General features: G+C 45.0%; 1 protein-coding gene across 4 annotated transcripts in view; it reads right to left on the reverse strand.

Moving 5' to 3' along the window:
• The window catches only part of LOC121571695 (exportin-4), a 51,778-nt gene that overhangs the window by 3,739 nt on the left and 26,229 nt on the right, over positions 1-21,810 (reverse strand). For all 4 annotated transcript variants that reach the window (XM_041883320.1, XM_041883317.1, XM_041883319.1 and 1 more), the window contains exons 8-17: positions 18,830-18,987; positions 17,909-18,083; positions 17,600-17,776; positions 17,041-17,183; positions 11,551-11,696; positions 6,707-6,884; positions 5,106-5,265; positions 3,483-3,652; positions 2,258-2,432; positions 138-431 (exon numbers count right to left, since the gene is read on the reverse strand). In XM_041883320.1, coding sequence (XP_041739254.1) covers positions 138-431; positions 2,258-2,432; positions 3,483-3,652; positions 5,106-5,265; positions 6,707-6,884; positions 11,551-11,696; positions 17,041-17,183; positions 17,600-17,776; positions 17,909-18,083; positions 18,830-18,987 — 1,776 coding nt within the window. The remainder of the gene's footprint in view (positions 1-137; positions 432-2,257; positions 2,433-3,482; positions 3,653-5,105; positions 5,266-6,706; positions 6,885-11,550; positions 11,697-17,040; positions 17,184-17,599; positions 17,777-17,908; positions 18,084-18,829; positions 18,988-21,810) is intronic.

Consider the following 21,810-nt stretch of genomic DNA (forward strand, 5'->3'; position numbering starts at 1 on the left):
AAGGGGTGGCTGTTAACTCTTTCCAGTGGAACCCCCATATCCGATTAAATTGCTCTACACATAATACAAGTGTAGGGATTTGTAATTCTAAGTGTGTGGTTATTATTAAAACGATTAAGTATTTTTGCTATCCTCACCTCTCCCAGGTAGCAGATCTGTTTGTGGGCGACCTCCACGAACACCTCGATGATGAGGTTGATGGTCTCGGGCGTGTTGCGGTACACCTCCATCAGGCCGATGCAGCTGGACAGGAAGTCCATGAGGAAGCTGAAGAGAGACGCCACGTTGTCGATCTGCGTTGCCTCGGCGATGCCACACAGCGCCTCCAGGGTGGCCACGATCTCCCGCTTCACACTCTCCTCCTGACAGATCTGGGGAAAGTTCTCCTGGTTGATCAGGTTGAGGAAGCGCTGCTGGAGGGGGTGCAGCACCTGGAGGGAGAGGAAGAGAAAGGAGGGAGGGAGGAAGGAAGAAAGAGGGATGAAGGGAGAGAGGTGATCAATCAATCACATCCAATCAATCAACAACATTTGTTACAAAGTGCTTTACAGTAACTTGGCCCCAACCCCCAAAAGGAGGAGAAGGAGAGTGGTGAAGAAGAGAGATCAGCTGCAGGCTATTTTCATTCCCACCTCTTCTCCAATGGCCTACTGTACTGTACACACTCTACGGTCACATCAGCTGGAAGGCAAGACAGCTGCCGTCTCATTCATAGATCTCTACTAATGGCTTTGGAGTCGTCTTGCATTATTATAGAATGGCCTTCAAGATCATTATGAGGATCATTATCAAACCATAGACTCTAGGGAGGTGTAATGGTTTTGGCTAAATCATTTGGCTTCACCGTTTGTTACTACTAAAGTCTATGGGGAGAGTGGTTAAATAGAATCACCACAGTAGGGAAAAGACACTTGAGATCTCACAACTTGTTACCAACTAAAGTCTATGGGAAAGAGAGCCTATATAGAGGAAATCTGAAGGGAAATGAAACGAGAGCTTTCAGTTATGGCTCCATTTCCCTGGGTTCTTGGAAGGGCATGTGTGCGAAGTTAGTTCCATTTAGGGATTCAGAGAGTGGGGTTCTGTATGGCAATACTTTGAGAAGGTAAATGAGAAGGTGAGGAAATGCAAACTTTGTAAGGTGGAATTGAGCTACAGTGGCAGTACAAGCGCAATGCTGAAAAAGAGGGACCGTGAGACCCAAACCACTTCTGGCAGCAGTGCGATAATGGACGGAGTAAGAAAATCACAGTGCTGATTACATAAATTATTGCAGTTGATATGCAGCCATTGTCAATGGTAGAGGATGTCGGCTTCAATAACCCAATGCAGGGATCATCAACTAGATTCAGCCGAGGGCCAATTCTTTCTCGAGCGGATGGTCAGGGGGCCGGAACATAATTACAAATTGACTGCAAGAAGCCCAAACAGATAGATTATTTGAGTAAAACAAACATTTCAAACCTTGCTTACATTTGTATACAATCACATATATCTCTATTATGCGTGGGAATACTTTGGAACAGATTTCCAAAATTCAAATCACTTAGAGCTGATTTGCTGGTGTTTTTACAGTGTTTTATGTAAAAACATATATATTTTTTTGGCTCAGAAAACATGGGGAGCCAAATGAAATCACCTGCGTGCTGCCAGTTGGGGAACCTTGCCCTAATGGCATATCTAGAACCAGACTACAAGATGCCATGTTGGGGAACCTTGCCCTAATGGCATATCTAGAACCAGACTACAAGATGCCATGTTGGGGAACCTTGCCCTAATGGCATATCTAGAACCAGACTACAAGATGCCATGTTGAAAAACCGTGACAGCCCTGCTGCTCTGCAAGTACAAAGCGCGAGCTCTCAAACACGATACGTGGCATTAACAACAGATTGTTGGACATCTATGAACACGCTGTCATACATCACTGCAACAAGCCATCCCATTGATGAGGTGTGGGACATGAAGTACGTACTGACAACATGGAGGAGGCACAGAACCTAAAATTGCATGAATTAATACCATCGTTGTTGTGTGGGTGGGGGACAGCAGTAAGGTGAGCGCTGTTTGGTAGGGTTTCCAAAGTCAAAATTGGCAGATTGTAAAAATTCATGAAAACAACATTTTTGGTCTTAATTTCAATGTAAGGTTAGGCTTAAGGTTATCAGTGTGGTTAGGTTTAAAATCACATTTTAATAAGATACATTTTAGAAATAGGCAGTCTTTGTGTTCTTTGGGGTTCTATAGGATTCCCTACCTCAGTCCAGTACTGCTGCTTGGTGTCTGAGTCCATGTGTGCGAAGCCCCCCAGAACCAGGGCCTTCATCAAGGTCCTTTGTACTGAGCTGGACAGCAGGTCCAGGGGAGGGCTGCGGCTGGCAAACTGCTTCGCTAAGTTCCACCAGTTCTCACACTGCACCACTATGTTGGCCCTGAGAGGGGAGGGATGGAGAAAGATTTGAGATTTTTGTGTGTGCATAGTTGAAGTTGGGGTCGGTCGGTCGGTCGGTCGGTCGGTCGGTCGGTCGGTCGGTCGGTCGGTCGGTCGGTCGGTCGGTCGGTCGGTCGGTCGGTCGGTGGGTCGGTCGGTCGGTCGGTCGGTCGGTCGATCGGTCGGTCGGTCGGTCGGTCGGTGGTCGGTCGGTGGGTCGGTCGGTCGGTCGGTCGGTCGGTCGGTCGGTCGGTCGGTCGGTCGGTCGGTCGGTCGGTCGGTCGGTCGGTCGGTCGGTCGGTCGGTCGGTCGGTCGGTCGGTCAGTCAGTCAGTCAGTCAGTCAGTCAGTCAGTCAGTCAGTCAGTCAGTCAGTCAGTCAGTCAGTCAGTCAGTCAGTCAGTCAGTCAGTCAGTCAGTCAGTCAGTCGGTCAGTCAGTCAGTCAGTCGGTCAGTCGGTCAGTCAGTCAGTCAGTCAGTCAGTCAGTCGGTCAGTCAGTCAGTCGGTCAGTCGGTCAGTCGGTCAGTCAGTCAGTCAGTCAGTCGGTCAGTCGGTCAGTCAGTCAGTCAGTCAGTCAGTCAGTCAGTCAGTCAGTCAGTCAGTCGGTCAGTCAGTCAGTCGGTCAGTCAGTCAGTCAGTCAGTCAGTCAGTCAGTCAGTCAGTCAGTCAGTCAGTCAGTCAGTCAGTCAGTCAGTCAGTCAGTCAGTCAGTCAGTCAGTCAGTCAGTCAGTCAGTCAGTCAGTCGGTCGGTCAGTCAGTCAGTCAGTCAGTCGGTCAGTCAGTCAGTCGGTCAGTCAGTCAGTCAGTCGGTCAGTCAGTCAGTCAGTCAGTCGGTCAGTCAGTCGGTCAGTCAGTCAGTCAGTCGGTCAGTCAGTCAGTCAGTCAGTCAGTCAGTCAGTCAGTCAGTCAGTCAGTCAGTCAGTCAGTCAGTCAGTCAGTCAGTCAGTCAGTCAGTCAGTCAGTCAGTCAGTCAGTCAGTCAGTCAGTCAGTCAGTCAGTCAGTCAGTCAGTCAGTCAGTCAGTCAGTCAGTCAGTCAGTCAGTCAGTCTCACCTCTCCCTTTTCTCCACCAGACAGACCAGTAGCTCCACCGTGTCATTAGCCAGTTCAGGTTCAGAGCTCCACACAGACAGGTTGTTTATCACCTTCTCCAGCAGGTATCCCACAATCCACTGGGCCCCCTCCGTGTCGGCCCCGAACGCCGTGCTCAGGGGTATACTGATCTGAAGGAGGGATGAAAAGAGAGAAAGATAGGTGTGAGGGATAGATGAAAATCACTACAACACTTGAACAGATCACATCATAAATGGCCATGGCTGCTGATCTGATGTCAACAGCCCAGTGGTATACTGCACTGCTCCACACCATGCAACAACCCACTGGGAACCAGGTTTTACAAGACACACTTCCAGAGAGTACACTGGTGTTAAGGTGACAGTACACTGGTGGTGTAAACATGACAGAACTCTACAAGGAGGGCTTTACAGGGATACTTTAAGAACACTTAGAGAGCTCTCATGGCTCAGCTACTGTAGACAGTGATAGAGGACAATCCCTGGCATTTTCACCACCTCAAGTGTCCAGTGGCCTTCTCCGCATCAGTGAATGTCACAAAGACTATTTATGAAGTCATCCGTCAAATCCATGTCAAGTCCATTACCATGCCAGTGTTATTGGGCCTTCACACTCAGAGAGGGTTGGAGTGAGAAGTGTTGTATTATGGACGACCACATTAAGACAAATCAGACAGTGGTGTCTAGTGTATGGGGTGTGAACGTTTCAACAAAATGGTGTCCTTAACCTTAAGAAAAGAAATCCCTAACCGTATGTATATAAAAAATAAAATAAAAAAGATACTCCCACTATCCAGTCCCAGTCAAAAGTTTGGACACGCCTACTCATTCCAGGGTTTTTCTTTATTTTTACTATTTTCTACATTGTAGAATAAGAGTGAAGACATCAAAACTATGAAATAACACATATGGAAACATGTAGTAACCAAAAAAGTGTTAAACAAATCAAAATAGATTTTATATTAGAGATTCTTCTAGAAGCCACCCTTTGCCTTGATGACAGCTGTAACGTAACAACATTTGGAAAAAGTCAACGGGTCTGAATACTTTCCGAATGCACTATATTTATCATCTCATCTGATTACATAGTATCTGTCTTGACTGCATAAAACCATGATAAGATAGCTAGCTAACGTTAGCTAGGCTAATTGAGACTACATAACTTGAACTTTGCACTTTCTCACCTTCTGAATCTTACAGTAAATAAGAACAACTCCATTCAGATTATTACTACCTGTTGGCTCAGTGTTGTAGCCTGTCCTTCTCATTTAACTTTTAGTTCTGTCATTGTAATTCCATCTTCCATTGATTAGCCTAGATATCTCCTAATAACTTAACAGAGGCTCCAGCTCTATGACTGTAGCCTAGTGCCGGTTTGATGACTTGTGATTGGACAACAACAAGCTACACGCGCTACTCTCCTGAAAAGCAAGAGCATCAGCAGCCTAAACTATTTTCTCTGTCCGCGGGAAGCGCGATGTAGACCATCTGCAATGTGACCTCACATGGAATTGTATGAATTTTTGTAAAAAAAAAAGGACAGCTTAAATGTTAAAATCTTTTTCCTCCATTCGTCACATCCATATTCTGGTGGTAGTTGTACCTGTCCGTAGAGTTTCTCGTCCACCAGTAGATAAGTCTTGGCCCAGCGTCTGAGGAACCAGACAATGTCCTTCCCCATCTGAGGGCTGAGCAGCTCTGTCAGACTGGCCCTGGTGGCCCTGGACTCTACCTCTGACGTCCTCAACACCGCTGACAACAACCTGTGAGAGAGGGGACGGGGAGAGTGAAGGAATGATAAAGAGGTTAAAGAGAGAAAGAAATGGCGAGAGAGGAGAAAGAAAGAGGAGAGAGTGATAGCAGGAAAAAGAGGGGGATAAATTGTAATAAGAAGCCAAGGCCAGGATGAGCAAGACGGGAGGGTAAGAACAAAAGAAAGAGGTGGTGATTTAGTGTCTGTTCATTTCAGTAACTCAGACAACAAATGACCACACACACAAACACACACATGTGACAAAGGCCAGAGAGATAGAGGGCTTAGTGCAGCTTAGTGTTCTGTATGTAAGAGATGGCTCTCAGTGCGTGCCCACAAATCAAATTGTATTTGCCACATGCGCCGAATGCAACAGGTGTAGACCTTACAGTGAAATGCTTACTTACAAGCCCTTAACCAACAATGCAGTTTAAGAAGAAAAAAATTCGTTAAGTAAAAAATAGAAAATAGCAAAAAATTGAAAATAATTAAAGAGCAGCAGTAAAATAAAATAACAGTAGGGAGTCTATATACAGGGATCTTGGACATGACAGTGCAGGGTTTCACATTGTTTGCTAAAACAAAAGCCCATTGACATTAACAGAGCCTGGGTCGCACAGTGTTGTTAGGAAATCCGATGCCCGGCCTCGTCTTTCCATTCCTCTGGCCCTGTAAGGCTGACTAGGCTGCTACGCTATCGTGTGTGTCCGAGGGTGTGTGTCCAAGATCCTGTGTGTGTGTCCATGTCCAAGGGCCTGTGTGTGTGTTAGCGACTGGCATGGCTGGGTCTGTGCCAGGGCATTCCCCCTCTGTGGTGCTGGCACCACACCCCCAGGGGGCCACACCCAAATACGTGCACACACACACGGGTGGATCATTGGCCCTGCACTGTACGTAATATTTCCCCTACAATTGTACTGTACTGGTGGTGCGAGGACCCCATATCTACGTCAAAAAGCCTTCTGTTGGCTTCAATGGACAGTTTCCGTGCCATATGGCCTGTGTAGTGCTATGTGGACCTTTGTGCCCCGCCTGGAAAATAATATAAGGGAAAGGCTGCTGCCATGCCATGGGACAGTAGGTTTTACGAGGCACACTCCGGACAGACAGCCCACTGGTGTGAACGTGACAGAGCACTACAACCAGGGCTTAGTGAACAAATCCGCCGCTTAGCTCTCAGCTGCTGTAGAGAGTGAGGGGAGACTGTCCAAACGGTCCATTAGATCACAGACTGAGACCGTGAGGGGAGACTGTCCAAGCTGTTCGTTAGATCACTGACTGAGACAGTGCATTTTAGACCCATTGGTTGATGGATATATAGCAGAGATGAGCAACTCTGGTCCACTGACGAGGGCCTGAGTGTCTGTTGGTTTAAGTCATTCCTTTCAAACCAGCCATCTAATTTAGATCTGGGAAACGAGGTGTTTGCAATGAAGTAGTCCCTCCCTTACCTGATGACAGAGTCTGTCCTGTTGCATCCTGGGATAGAGGAGGCCTTCTCTCCGGGGGAGCCCAGTATCTGCAAGGTGGTGTTGATGTCCACCTCAGTAGAGTGGTTGATAGAATACTCCATCACCTCCGCCGGGATCAGAGGAGTCTCACCCTGAGGGTCATCTGCCAGGAGGTAGCCTGGAACACACACAAATCATTTGCATTCACAATTACAACTAGGTCTAGCACTAGCCAGAAACACTCCATTAAGGATGCACTTTCAGAAGAAAACCCTTTCAAAACATCATGCTCACTGCAGTGGAGCGGTCCACTAATACATTACTCCCAATGGCATAGCACTACTAGGATACACTAGAAAACTCTGAGCACACTTAGAGAACCAACTAGGGGTGCAAATTGAGTTATGGACCGAAGGGGAATTCTGTAGCCAATGGGAATGCTAAAATGTGCTATACAGCAAGCAGTTGTACAACTGGTGGCATGGCCCTCCCCGAAACAACATTCCTGCCATGCACCAATACACCAGGGCAGCCTGCCTCACAGCCTAAATGTAGTCCCTAAAAACAACTAAGGAGATCTAAATACATAGTCTATTTATTTATATTTTTTATTTCACCTTTATTTAACTAGGTAAGCCAGTTGAGAACAAGTTCTCATTTACAACTGCGACCTGGCCAAGATAAAGCAAAGCAGTGCGATAAAAACAACAGAGTTACATATGGGGTAAACAAAACATAAAGTCAAAAATACTACAGAAAATATATATACAGTGTGTGCGAATGTAGTAAGTTATGGAGGTAAGGCAATAAATAGGCTATAGTGCAAAATAATTACAATTAGTATTAACACTGGAATGATAGATGTGCAAAAGATGATGTGCAAATAGAGATACTGGGGTGCAAATTAGCAAAATAAATAACAATATGGGGATGAGGTATTTGGGTGGGCTAATTTCAGAATGGCTGTGTACAGGTGCAGTGATCGGTAAGCTGCTCTGACAACTGATGCTTAAAGTTAGTGAGGGAGATAAGAGTCTCCAGCTTCAAAGATTTTTGCAGTTCGTTCCAGTCATTGGCAGCAGAGAACTGGAAGGAATGGCGGCCAAAGGAGGTGTTGGCTTTGGGGATGACCAGTGAGATATACCTGCTGGAGCGCAGACTACGGGTGGGTGTTGCTATGGTGACCAATGAGCAAAGATAAGGCAGGGATTTGCCTAGCAGTGATTTATAGATGACCTGGAGCCAGTGGGTTTGGCGACGAATATGTAGTGAGGGCCAGCCAACAAGAGCGTACAGGTCACAATGGTGGGTAGTATATGGGGCTTCGGTGACAAAACGGATGGCACTGTGATAGACTACATCCAATTTGCTGAGTAGAGTGTTGGAGGCTATTTTGTAAATGACATCGCCGAAGTCAAGGATCGGTAGGTTAGTCAGTTTTACGAGGGCATGTTTGGCAGCATGAGTGAAGGAGGCTTTGTTGCAAAATAGGAAGCCGATTCTAGATCTAACTTTTGATTGGAGATGCTTAATGTGAGTCTGGAAGGAGAGTTTACAGTCTAACCAGACACCTAGGTATTTGTAGTTGTCCACATACTCTAGGTCAGACCCGCCGAGAGTAGTGATTCTAGTCGGGTGGGCGGGTGCAAGCAGCGATCGGTTGAAGAGCATGCATTTAGTTTTACTAGTGTTTAAGAGCAGTTGGAGGCTACGGAAGGAGTGTTGTATGGCGTTGAAGCTCGTTTGGAGGTTTGTTAACACAGTGTCCAATGAAGGGCCAGATGTATACAAAATGGTGTCGTCCGCATAGAGGTGGATCCGAGCGTCACCAGCAGCAAGAGCGACATCATTGATATACACAGAGAAAAGAGTTGGCCCGAGAATTGAACCCTGTGGCACCCTCATAGAGACTGCCAGAGGTCCAGACAACAGCCCTCCGATTTGACACATTGAACTCTATCTGAGAAGTAGTTGGTGAACCAGGCGAGACAGTCATTTGAGAAACCAAGGCTATTTAGTCTGCCAATAAGAATGCGGTGGTTGACAGAGTCGAAAGCCTCGGCCAGGTCGATGAAGACGGCTGCGCAGTACTGTCTTTTATCGATTGCGGTTATAATATCGTTTAGGACCTTGAGCGTGGCTGAGGTGCACCCATGACCAGCTAGGAAACCGGATTGCATAGCGGAGAAGGTATGGTGGGATTCGAAATGGTTGGTGATCTGTTTGTTAACTTGGCTTTCAAAATTTTCGAAAGGCAGGGCAGGATGGATATAGGTCTGTAACTGTTTGGATCACCCCCTTTGAAGAGGGGGATGACCGCGGCAGCTTTCCAATCTCTGGGGATCTCAGACGTTACGAAAGAGAGGTTGAACAGGCTAGTAATAGGGGTTGCGACAATTTCGGCTGCTAATTTTAGAAAGAAAGGGTCCAGATTGTCTAGCCCAGATGATTTGTAGGGGTCCAGATTTTTCAGCTCTTTCAGAACATCAGCTGTCTGAATTTGTGTGAAGGAGAGTGCAGAGCTGGTGGTCGGGGTAGTGGTAGCCAGGTGGAAAGCATGGCCAGCCGTAGCAAAATGCTTGTTGAAATTCTCGATTATTGTAGATTTATTGGTGGTGATAGTGTTTCCTAGCCTCAGTGCAGTGGGCAGTTGGGAGGAGGTGCTCTTATTCTCCATGGACTTTACAGTGTCCCAAAACTTTTTGGAGTTAGTGCTACAGGATGCACATTTCTGTTTGAAAAAGCTAGCCTTTGCTTTCCTAACTGATTGTGTATATTGGTTCCTGACTTCCCTGAAAAGTTGCATATCGCGGGGCTGTTCGATGCTAATGCAGTACGCCACAGGATGTTTTTGTGCTGGTCAAGGGCAGTCAAGTCTGAGGAGAACCAGGGGCTATATCTGTTCTTAGTTCTGAATTTTTTGAATGGGGCATGCTTATTTAAGATTGAGAGGAAAGCACTTTTAAAGAACAACCAGGCATCCTCTACTGACGGAATGAGGTCAATATCCATCCAGGATACCCGGGCCAGGTCAATTAGAAAGGCCTGCTCGCTAAAGTGTTTTAGGGAGTGTTTGACAGTGATGAGGGGTGGTCGTTTGACCGCGGACCCATTACGGACGCAGGCAATAAGGCAGTGATCGCTGAGATCCTGGTTGAAGACAGCGGAGGTGTATTTAGAGGGTACATTTGTCAGGATGATATCTATGCCCCCCAGAGTCCAGTTAGAGGTTTCATTTTATGCTAACGGACAATAATTGGACTGAATGCTAAAAAGATTTGTTACACAATAAAACAATGCATAAAACAACATGGGACCACTGATGGAAATGAGCCATGTTTCCAACACTAGGTTCCGTTTTAGAACCACTATTGTTTTCACTATACTACCTCTTGGTGATGCCATTGGGAAACACAATGTCAACTTTGACTGCTATGCGGACGACACACAGCTGTACATTTCGATGAAACATTGTGAAGCCCCAAAATTGCCTACCCTGGAAGCCTGTGTTTCACTTTTAAACTCGGATAAAACAGAGATGCTAGTTCTAGGTCCCAAGAAACAAAGAGATTTGCTGTTGGATCTGACAATAAATCTTGATGGTTGTACAGTCTTCTCAAATAAAACTGAAGGACCTCTGCGTTACTCTGGACCCTGATCTCTCTTTTGACGAACATATCAAGAATATTTCAAGGACAGCTTTTTTCCATCTTCGTAACATTGCAAAAATCTGAAACTTTTTGTCCAAAAATGACGCAGAAAAGCTAATCCATGCTATTGTCACTTCTAGATTAGACTAGTGCAATGCCCTACTCTCTGGCTACCCGGATAAAGCACTAAATAAACTTCAGTTAGTGCTAAACATGGCTGCTAGAATCTTGACTAGAACCAAAACATTTTATCATATTACTTATTCCTTCCTGTTAAGGCTAGGGCTGATTTCAAGGTTTTACTGGTAACCTACAAAGCATTATATGGCTTGCTCCTACCCATCACTCCTCTTTGGTCCTGCCGTACATATCTACGCGTACGCTACGGTCACAAGAAGCAGGCCTCCTTATTGTCCCTAGAATTTCTAAGCAAACAGCTGGAGGCAGGGCTTTCACCTATAGAGCTCCATTTTTATGGAATGGTCTGCCTATCCATGTGAGAGGCAGACTCGGTCTTGACCTTTAAGTCTTTACTGAAGACTCATCTCTTCAGTAGGTCCTATGATTGAGTGTAGTCTGGCACAGGTGTGCGAAGGTGAACGGCAAGGCACTGGAGCGACAAACCGCCCTTGCTGTCTAAAAGACGTGATCTTCCTGTCCGGTTTTGCGCCCCCTCAGGCTTGTGAGGTGGAGGAGATCTTCGTAGGCTATACTCAGCCTTGTCTCAGGGTAGTAAGTTGGTGGTCTGTTGATATCCCTCTAGTGGTGTGAGGGCTGTGCTTTGGCAAAGTGGGTGGGGTTATATCCTGCCTGGTTGGCCCTGTCCGGGGGCATCGTCAGACTGGACCACAGTGTCCCCCAACCCCACAGTCTCAGCCTCCAGTATATATATGCTGCAATAGTCTATGTGCCAGGGGGCTAGGGTCAGTCTGTTATATCTGGTGTAATTCTCCTGTCTTTTCTGGTGTCCTGTGTGAATTTAAGTATGCTCCCTCTAAATATCTCTCTCCCTCCCCTCCCGGAGGACCTGAGCCCTAGGACCATGCCTCAGGACTACCTGGCCTGATGACTCCTGATTGATTGATTGATTGATAGTGCCTTATTTATGTTGGGAATCGTACCTTATAAATAAACAAATAAATGATTTGCTGAGTGGACTATTCTGAGTAAATATGATCACAGAGATCCACTGACCTGAGACAAGTATGAGCCAGTGGATGTCTTCGTAGAGGTCATCCAGGACCTTGCGGTCTACTGATCCGGGGTTAGATGAGTTCATGAGGTGCTGCTGGGTCCTCTGGAGCTGGCCGTGGAGCCGCGTCACACGGTCCTCCAACAGACTGACCAACCACACACACACACACACAGGTCAGAATCATGAAACTCAGTTAAAGAGCTAGGGGATAGTCTAATAGCAAGAGGAGTGTGTGTGTGTGTGTGTCTATGTGTGTGTGTGTGTGTGTGTGTGTGTGTTAGGTTTGACCAATATTTGGGGAGACCTCTATGATATACTACTCCAAATATTGCGATATCTGATAATCGTTTTGAGTCGTTAATGACAAAATCATTCCAGACTGTGCAATTTGTGCTTACTTACAATATTAGTCACATTCTCATTAAATCATCTTAGTGTGGTGGAAAAAAATAAGGCTTAGTTCATTCATTTAGACTTCATTTTCAACATATTGATACAGCGTAACTGATAAAACAGCACTGTTTTAATTTGTAAAGTCAAACAGAGTATAGTCTTAGACTTCACGATATATAGTCAAAGTCAAATATCACAATATTTAATTGAATCAGCTATCGGCCAACCCTAGTGTGTGTGTGTGTGATATAGATTATATATATATATATACACACACACACACACAGTTGAAGTCGGAAGTTTACATACACCTTAGCCAAATATATTTAAACTCAGTTTTTCACAATTCCTGACATTTAATCCTAGTAAAACTTCCCTGTCTTAGGTCAGTTAGGAAACCACTTTATTTTAAGAATGTGAAATGTTAGAATAATAGTAGAGAAAATGATTTATTTAAGCTTTTATTTCTTTCATCACATTCTCAGTGGGTCAGAAGTTTACATACACTCAATTAGTATTTGGTAGCATTGCCTTTAAATTGTTTAACTTGGGTCAAACGTTTCGGGTAGCCTTCCACAAGCTTCCCACAATAAGTTGGGTGAATTTTGGCCCATTCCTCCTGACAGAGCTGGTGTAACTGAGTCAGGTTTGTAGGCCTCCTTGCTCGTACACGCCTTTTCAGTTCTGCCCACAAATGTTATATAGGATTGTGGTCAGGGCTTTGTGATGGCCACTCCAATACGTTGACTTTGTTGTCCTTAAGCCATTTTGACACAACTTTGGAAGTAAGCTTGGGGTCATTGTCCATTTGGAAGACCCATTTGCGACCAAGCTTTAACTTCCTGACTGATGTCTTGAGATGTTGCTTCAATATATCCACATAATTTTCCTTCCTCATGATGCCATCTATTTTTGTGAAGTGCACCAGTCCCTCCTGCAGCAAAGCACCCCCACAGCATGATGCTGCCACCCCCGTGCTTCACGGTTAGGATGGTGTTCTTTGGCTTGCAAGCCTTCCCCCTTTTCCTCCAAACATAACAATGGTCATTATGGCCGAACAGTTCTATTTTTGTTTCATCAGACCTGAGGACATTTCTCCAAAAAGTACGATCTTTGTCCCAATGTGCAGTTGCAAACCGTAGTCTGGCTTTTTTTTTTTTGGAGCAGTGGCTTCTTCCTTGCTGAGCGGCCTTTCAGGTTATGTCGATATAGGACTCGTTTTACTGTGGATATAGATACTTTTGTACCTGTTTCCACCAGCATCTTCACAAGGTCCTTTGCTGTTATTCTGGGATTGATTTGCACTTTTCGCACCAAAGTACGTTCATCTCTAGGAGACAGAACGCGTGTCCTTCCTGAGCGATATGATGGCTACATGGTCCCATGGTGTTTATATTTGCGTACTATTGTTTGTACAGATGAACGTGGTACCTTCAGGTTTTTGGAAATTGCTCCCAAGGATGAACCAGACTTGTGGAGGTCTTGGCTGATTTCTTTAGATTTTCCCATGATGTCAAGCAAAGAGGCACTGAGTTTGAAGGTAGGCCTTGAAATACATCCACAGGTACACCTCCAATTGACTCAAATGATGCCAATTAGCCTATCCGAAGCTTCTAAAGCCATGATATCATTTTCTGGATTTTTCCAAGCTGTTTAAAGGCACAGTCAACGTAGTGTATGTAAACTTCTGACCCACTGGAATTGTGATACAGTCAATTATAAGTGAAATAATCTGTCTGTGAACAATTGTTAGAAAAATTACTTGTGTCATGCACAAAGTAGATGTCCTGACCGACTTGCCTAAACTATAGTTTGTTAACAAGAGATTTGTGGAGTGGTTTAAAAAACGAGTTTTAATGACTCCAACCTAAGTGTATGTAAACTTCCGACTTCAACTGTTTGTCCTTCACCCACTGGAGGGCAACTAATATATATATATATATATAAAACACACACACACACACACACACACACAGTGTCAGTCAAAAGTTTGGACACACCTACTCATTCAAGGGTTTTTCTTTATTTTTACTATTTTCTACATTGTAGAATAATAGTGAAGACATCAAAACTATGAAATAACACAAATGGAATCATGTAGCAACCAAAAAAGTGTTAAACAAATCAAAATATATTTAATATTTGAGATTCTTCAAAGAGCCACCCTTTGCCTTGATTCCAGCTTTGCACACTCTTGGCATTCTCTCAACCAGCTTCATGAGGTAGTCACTTGGAATGCATTTCAATTAACAGGTGTGCCTTCTTAAAAGTTAATTTGTGGAATTGCTTTCCTTCTTAATGCGTTTGAGCCATTCAGTTGTGTTGTGACAAGGTAGGGGGGGTATACAGAAGATAGCCCTATTTGGTAAAAGACCAAGTCCATATTATGGCAAGAACAGCTCAAATAAGCAAAGAGAAATGACAGTCCATCATTACTTTAAGACATGAAGGTCAGTCAATATGGAACATTTCAAGAACATTTCTTCAAGTGCAGTCGCAAAAACCATCAAGCGCTATGATGAAACTGGCTCTCATGAGGAACGCCACAGGTATAGAAGACCCAGAGTAACCTCTGCTGCAGAGGATAAGTTCATTAGAGTTACCAGCCTCAGAAATTGAAGCCCAAATAAATGCTTCACAGAGTTCAAGTCACAGACACATCTCAACATCAACTGTTCAGAGGGGACTGTGTGAATCAGGCCTTCATGGTCGAATTGCTGCAAAGAAACCACTACTAAAAGGACACCAATAAGAAGAAGAGACCTGCTTGGGCCAAGAAACACAAGCAATGGACATTAGGACGGGGAAAATGTGTCCTTTGGTCTGGAGTCAAAATTTGAGATTTTTGGTTCCAACCGCCGTGTCTTTGTGAGACGCGGTGTGGGTGAACGGATGATCTCTGCATGTCTATTTCCCACCGTAAAGCATGGAGGAGGTGTTATGGTGTGGGGGTGCTTTGCTGGTGACACTGTCTGTGATTTATTTAGAATTCCAGGCACACTTAACCAGCATGGCTACCACAGCATTCTACAGCGATACACCATCCCATCTGGTTTGGGCTTAGTGGGACTATCATTTGTTTTTCAACAGGACAATGACCCAACACACCTCCAGGCTGTGTAAGGGCTATTTTACCAAGAAGGAGAGTGATGGAGTGCTGCATCAGATGACCTGGCCTCCACAATCCCCCGACCTCAACCCAATTGAGATGGTTTGGGATGAGTCGGACCGTAGAGTGAAGGAAAAGCAGCCAACAAGTGCTCAGCATATGTGGGAACTCTTTCATATATATATATATATATATATATATATATATATATATATATATATATATATATATATATATATATATATATATACAGTGGGGGAAAAAAGTATTTAGTCAACCACCAATTGTGCAAGTTCTCCCACTTAAAAAGATGAGAGAGGCCTGTAATTTTCATCATAGCTACACGTCAACTATGACAGACAAATTGAGAAAAAAAATCCAGAAAATCACATTATTAGGATTTTTAATGAATTTATTTGCAAATTATGGTGGAAAATAAGTATTTGGTCACCTACAAACAAGCAAGATTTCTGGCTCTCACAGACCTGTAACTTCTTCTTTAAGAGGCTCCTCTGTCCTCCACTCGTTACCTGTATTAATGGCACCTGTTTGAACTTGTTATCAGTATAAAAGACACCTGTCCACAACCTCAAACAGTCACACTCCAAACTCCACTATGGCCAAGACCAAAGAGCTGTCAAAGGACACCAGAAACACAATTGTAGACCTGCACCAGGCTGGGAAGACTGAATCTGCAATAGGTAAGCAGCTTGGTTTGAAGAAATCAACTGTGGGAGCAATTATTAGGAAATGGAAGATATACAAGACCACTGATAATCTCCCTCGATCTGGGGCTCCACGCAAGATCTCACCCCGTGGGGTCAAAATGATCACAAGAACGGTGAGCAAAAATCCCAGAACCACACGGGGGGACCTATTGAATGACCTGCAGAGAGCTGGGACCAAAGTAACAAAGCCTACCATCAGTAACACACTACGCCGCCAGGGACTCAAATCATGCAGTGCCAGACGTGTCCCCCTGCTTAAGCCAGTACATGTCCAGGCCCGTCTGAAGTTTGCTAGAGTGCATTTGGATGATCCAGAAGAGGATTGGGAGAATATCATATGGTCAGATGAAACCAAAATATAAATTTTTGGTAAAAACTCAACTCGTTGTGTTTGGAGGACAAAGAATGCTGAGTTGCATCCAAAGAACACCATACCTACTGTGAAGCATGGGGGTGGAAACATCATGCTTTGGGGCTGTTTTTCTGCAAAGGGACCAGGACGACTGATCCGTGTAAAGGAAAGAATGAATGGGGCCATGTATCGTGAGATTTTGAGTGAAAACCTCCTTCCATCAGCAAGGGCATTGAAGATGAAACGTGGCTGGGTCTTTCAGCATGACAATGATCCCAAACACACCGCCCGGGCAACGAAGGAGTGGCTTCGTAAGAAGCATTTCAAGGTCCTGGAGTGGCCTAGCCAGTCTCCAGATCTCAACCCCATAGAAAATCTTTGGAGGGAGTTGAAAGTCCGTGTTGCCCAGCGACAGCCCCAAAACATCACTGCTCTAGAGGAGATCTGCATGGAGGAATGGGCCAAAATACCAGCAACAGTGTGTGAAAACCTTGTGAAGACTTACAGAAAACGTTTGACCTGTGTCATTGCCAACAAAGGGTATATAACAAAGTATTGAGAAACTTTTGTTTTTGACCAAATATTTATTTTCCACCATAATTTGCAAATAAATTCATTAAAAATCCTACAATGTGATTTTCTGGATTTTTTTTCCTCATTTTGTCTGTCATAGTTGACGTGTACCTATGATGAAAATTACAGGCCTCTCTCATCGTTTTAAGTGGGAGAACTTGCACAATTGGTGGCTGACTAAATACTTTTTTTCCCCACTGTATATATATATATATATATATATATATATATATATATATATATATATATATATATATATATATATATATATATATATATATATATATATATATATATATATATATCATACATACATACATACATACACACATACCTGGTCAGTAGGGGGATACAGTGGTTGGCTGCGATGCGTCCTAACATGCCGATGCTGGCCAGCTGATCTGAGAACAGCTCTCTGTCGTCCTCCTGTAACTCGTTAATCTCCTCCTCCTCATGAGATGCCACACCGTTCACTGTCTGGAGGGAGAGACCATAACATTAAAGAGGGACCATGACCAAGGAAGGAGAAGAGTCAGATGGAGAGAGAGAGAAGAAGAAAGAAAACAGAAAGAGAGTGAGTGCGGGAATGTATGACAAACTGTAGCTCAGTTGGTAGAGCATGGCGCTTGCAACGCAAGGGTTGTGGGTTTGTTTCCCACGGGGGGGCCAGTATGATAAATGTATGCACTCACTAATTGTAAGTCGCTCTGGATAAGAGCGTCTGCTAAATGACTAAAATGTCAATTGGATCACTAAAAAATACTAAAAAAGGAGTTAGAAGACGTGTATCATGGTGGATTGACTGTTGAAAGCATTGACATATCAATTACCCATGAAAACAATTGACTGACTGATTATTTGAGTCTAGATTGACGTGTGTGTGAGTGTCTCACCAGGTTGCGGGTGCCGTCTGGGGAAGCCAGGTGACACTGTATGTAGGAGTTGAAGACCTGAACGGCGGGCTGGACGAAGCAGCCACGGGGGAAATGTTCATCATCCTGAACCAGGGTCAGCCATGACTCTAACAGCTTGTCATACGCCTCCATGTATACCATGTCATCCTTATCCAGCTAGAAGGGAGATAGCGGGGGAGAGAGAGATTCATTGAATGTGCGTTTTCAACGCAACAACACATTATTTTATATTTTTCATGGATCAACTATGTAATGTTCCTGCATTAAGGATTGAGGTGTAATGCTGACCACTTCCTCCAGGGCGGCGCTGCGTCCGAAAGAGCAGGTGAGGAGGGTGAGACAGTTGATGAAGGAGGTGAAGAGCTCGTTGGGCAGGGCGGTCAGGATGGCACGGGGAAATGTGCTGATCAGGTTGGAGATGATGTTAGAGATGCCCACCGCCTCAGAGTCCTCGATCTCTATCCTGGGGGAGGGACACAAACAAAACACAACCTTAGAGGAATGTTGGCCAATTTCATTCAAATCAGACAAATCTGGAAAAGATGAGTTTTTGAAAGTATTTCACAAATGTGTTTGAAACAGGTATGGTACTAAACCAGACGCTGTGCTGTGCTGTGCTGCCCAGTGTGTGAGCATTGAGCAGGACCTGTTGCCCTGGGGTAGGGCCGGGTTTCCACAGTCCCAGTTAGAGTACTGTCTTGAGGCCTGCCTGCCGTAGCTAGCCTACTGCCTAGAACTGTGCGGCTCGCTAAACCTTATCAGATAGATTTCAATTGCAAGCAGAGCTGTTCAATCACTGCAGATTGGCCATCCTGCCCGCATGGTTTTCCGATGATGCAACTGGAAAAAAGCTCCAGGAATAGTTGATTACAGAGAAGAGCGAGAGAGGGGAGAGAGAGACCCTAACTCACTCCACCTACTGAGTCACGAGTTCCGAGAACAAGTGTGTGTGTGTGTTTTATTTATACATTAGAGCAGAGCCCTGTTGATTCAGATAAGTACTACTTCAACTGAGAGGACACACAAATCACATTATTCATGCTACCAGCCTCTAGTCCAAATAATCATCATGCAGTACTGATGCATCTACATGTGTCATCTGAAAACAACTGCCCACGTTTCAAATTAATTTAGGGCAGCAGTGTTTCTAGCCCTGGATTGGGTCCATTGAAACCAACCAGAGTTAGTCTAAGGCTCTGACAGACTCACCCATTGATCATGTTGAGGAGCCCCTCCACCAGGTGGGCCAGGTAGGAGACCTGGGCGCTCTCATCAGGGAAGATTGGGCCGTGCATGGAGGCCAGCTGGGCCAGGCACTGCAGGGAGTCCTGAGCCATGTCCGAGTCCTCACGGATCTTTCTGTGGACCTGAGTGGAGGGGAGCAGGGAAGGTTATAATGAAATAGTTGTTATTTTGAGCAAGGGAGATATAATAACATACAAGCTCTTGCCCATGTTAGTTTTAAAGGACAGAGAATATCATTTTTTCTGATGACGATTATGATAATGATGATTGTGTGAGACCTTAAATGTAAAATGAGCAGAGCAGTGAAAGCAGCAGGGTGAAAATCTATCCAGGTATTTTTTACCTACAAAGACTGGGCTGTAATGGAGTTGACCCCAACCTTGATTTGTACCTTCCGTACCACATTGTGCATCTCAGACAAAGTAACACGGATCATACACACACCTGACTAGGGCCGGTTATGCCACGGGTACAACTGACAGAGCCACAACTCTCAATGCAGTTTCAGTAGTTTCTGTTTATAACCAGAAAAAGACAGCATTATAAGACAAACTGAAGTGACAGACTCACCGTCTTCTGAAGCAAAGGGAACAGAAAATCAATGCTCAAAATGTCAGCCACTGGACCCAGACACAGTAACTCTGGATGTCAACACAGACAATACCAATCGATCACAGAGCCCGTCTGAATCTCTCCGAGGCAGTCTCAATCAAACCCAGAGTCAGTCAGTAGTCAGAGAGAACCTGTGATTCTCTGTCAGAGAAGTTGCATGGTCAATCAGCTGCGTAGTGACTGGGAGGTGAGGAGGCTTCAGCTCCACTGTGGAGCAACGTGTGTTTTCAGTGACAGGCAGCGCAATGTGGACGCCTGGCTCTAAGCGCTGACTCAGAAATCTGTCTATTCTCTGACTGCTTTTTCTCCCTTTCTCTTTCTCTTACTGTTATTGACCCTGAAAAAGCCCCGGTGCTAGTCCCACAAGCACAACGCAACCCCAAACAGCTCCAGAACTCTTTCCCCACCTCCACTATCCCTTCTTCCTCTGAGAGACTCCTTCTCTCACTCCCTTTCTTTCTCTCCCTCCCTTCTCCAGCTGTAGTGGTTGGTTGTCAGCCACGGTGTTCCTAGGGCTCTGATGCTAGTGTAGCGTAGCAAAGAGATCTCTGCTGCTGGGTAGTGCTGCTGCCCTCTCCAGAATCTGAAGTCTTTCTCTGGAGGAGTGGCGTGAAGGGGAAGGAAGGAGGGGAGGGAAGGAAAGAGGGAGGGAGAGAGAGAAAGAGAACGCAAGGCCAAAGACTGCACGCCGCACGCGCTCTAAAAACAGCTGCACCAACGAACATCCGTGCAACGCCAGCTATGTCAATCGTCTCGAGTCGAACTATAGTTAGAGACAGGCAGGGGGTAGAGGGGGGAATCAAAACAAGACTGGGTACTCCTCTGCGGAGAGAGAATGACTCTCCTATTTATAGCAGGAGACAAAGCCTGGTGTCTGTTTCCTCAGGGGGATTGGAGATTCGTCTTTCTGTTTTTTTAAATCAACTGAGCGCTTCCGTCTGATTGTCTCTCTCTCTCTCTCCTTTTCTCACTCCCTCGTTCGTTCAGATTCAGTTACTGCCGCCCAGGGTGGAATCAGCCATCATAGGCTCAGCGCTCCAGACGCAGCCCTGATTGTGTTTACTGGGGCAAACAGAGATTGAGTGTACGTGTGTGAATGACAAATTAAAGCCACTCTCACAAGCCAAAACCAACGCAAACCACAAACAAAAAACAGTCGTAGACCCAAATTACAGCTGGTGGGGAAAAAAGTTAGCTTAGCGCTCATTTCGCTAGGTGTCAAAAGAACAGAGCAGATGGATGTATTTTGAGGGTGGCATCATTCCCATCTTCTGCCCTTCGCCAAGTTATCCTCCCTGGCCTAGACCAATGTCTCAGAGTGGAACTGAGAACGCTGTCTATTCACTCTACCTCTAACATTTTTTTTCCCTTTCAGATCTGTTAGTCACTGAACTGAAGCTTCAACTTCGCAATGTAAAGGACAAGAGTGGATGTATGTACTTGGAGGGAGACATCTTTCGCCAACTTCTGCCCCTCTCCAACCCTCCTAGATCACTTCGCCTCCAGAGTGGAGTCATTTAAAGGGAGATTGACACCCACACAGGGGGAGATGGACCCCCCTCAGGGTCCTTAAGAGGGTGTGCGAGGTGTTGTTAACGGGGCCCCCTAATCAAGGGCCCTATAAAATCTCTTATTTTTTCCCAAATTCTTTTTTCTCAGGTTTCCATTTCTACCAGTTTTTTCTGGTTTTAGCTCTAAAGTCACACATTTTAAATAGAAAAACAACAAAATTGGATGTTCTAAATCCACAATAACGCTTAAATCACATCAGGAGACCACTTTTTAGGTCTGAGGAAAAACAGAAGACATTTGGATTTCTGGGTGTATTTACCCTTTAATGCAAGTGGGCACAAGCAAGATACCGTTGTTTGGTTAGCTATGTTTCTGTAGCACTCATGTGATTGCAGAATCGTGATATCATTTTGGTAGGCATAGGCTACTGTGTAGTTAACATTTACTTGAGAAGGTTTTTGGGAAAGCCTTCCATCTCTACCAGAAGAAGGTTATCATTAGCATCATTGCTAATGGCCGCACGCACACACACACACACACACACACACACACACACACACACACACAGGGGCATTCCTGTGTCGTTTCAGAAAGTTGCAGGAAAATACAAATCACTGATGCATTTTGTTATGTCTTATGACTAAAACATTTTAATATTGTTGAATTCCGTTTTAATGTTCAGATTCCGTGATTCTGTCCGTGTTCTCCGCAACGCAGATTTTATAGGGCCCTAATAATCCCAGGGTTAGGGTGTAATCCTGCCATCGCTCTGTTTGAACTCTGACCCTGGCGGCACGTGTCTGGACGGCCCCCTCCCTGGG

This window comes from Coregonus clupeaformis, chromosome 29 (assembly GCF_020615455.1).
Source record: "Coregonus clupeaformis isolate EN_2021a chromosome 29, ASM2061545v1, whole genome shotgun sequence".
Taxonomy (NCBI): domain Eukaryota; kingdom Metazoa; phylum Chordata; class Actinopteri; order Salmoniformes; family Salmonidae; genus Coregonus; species Coregonus clupeaformis.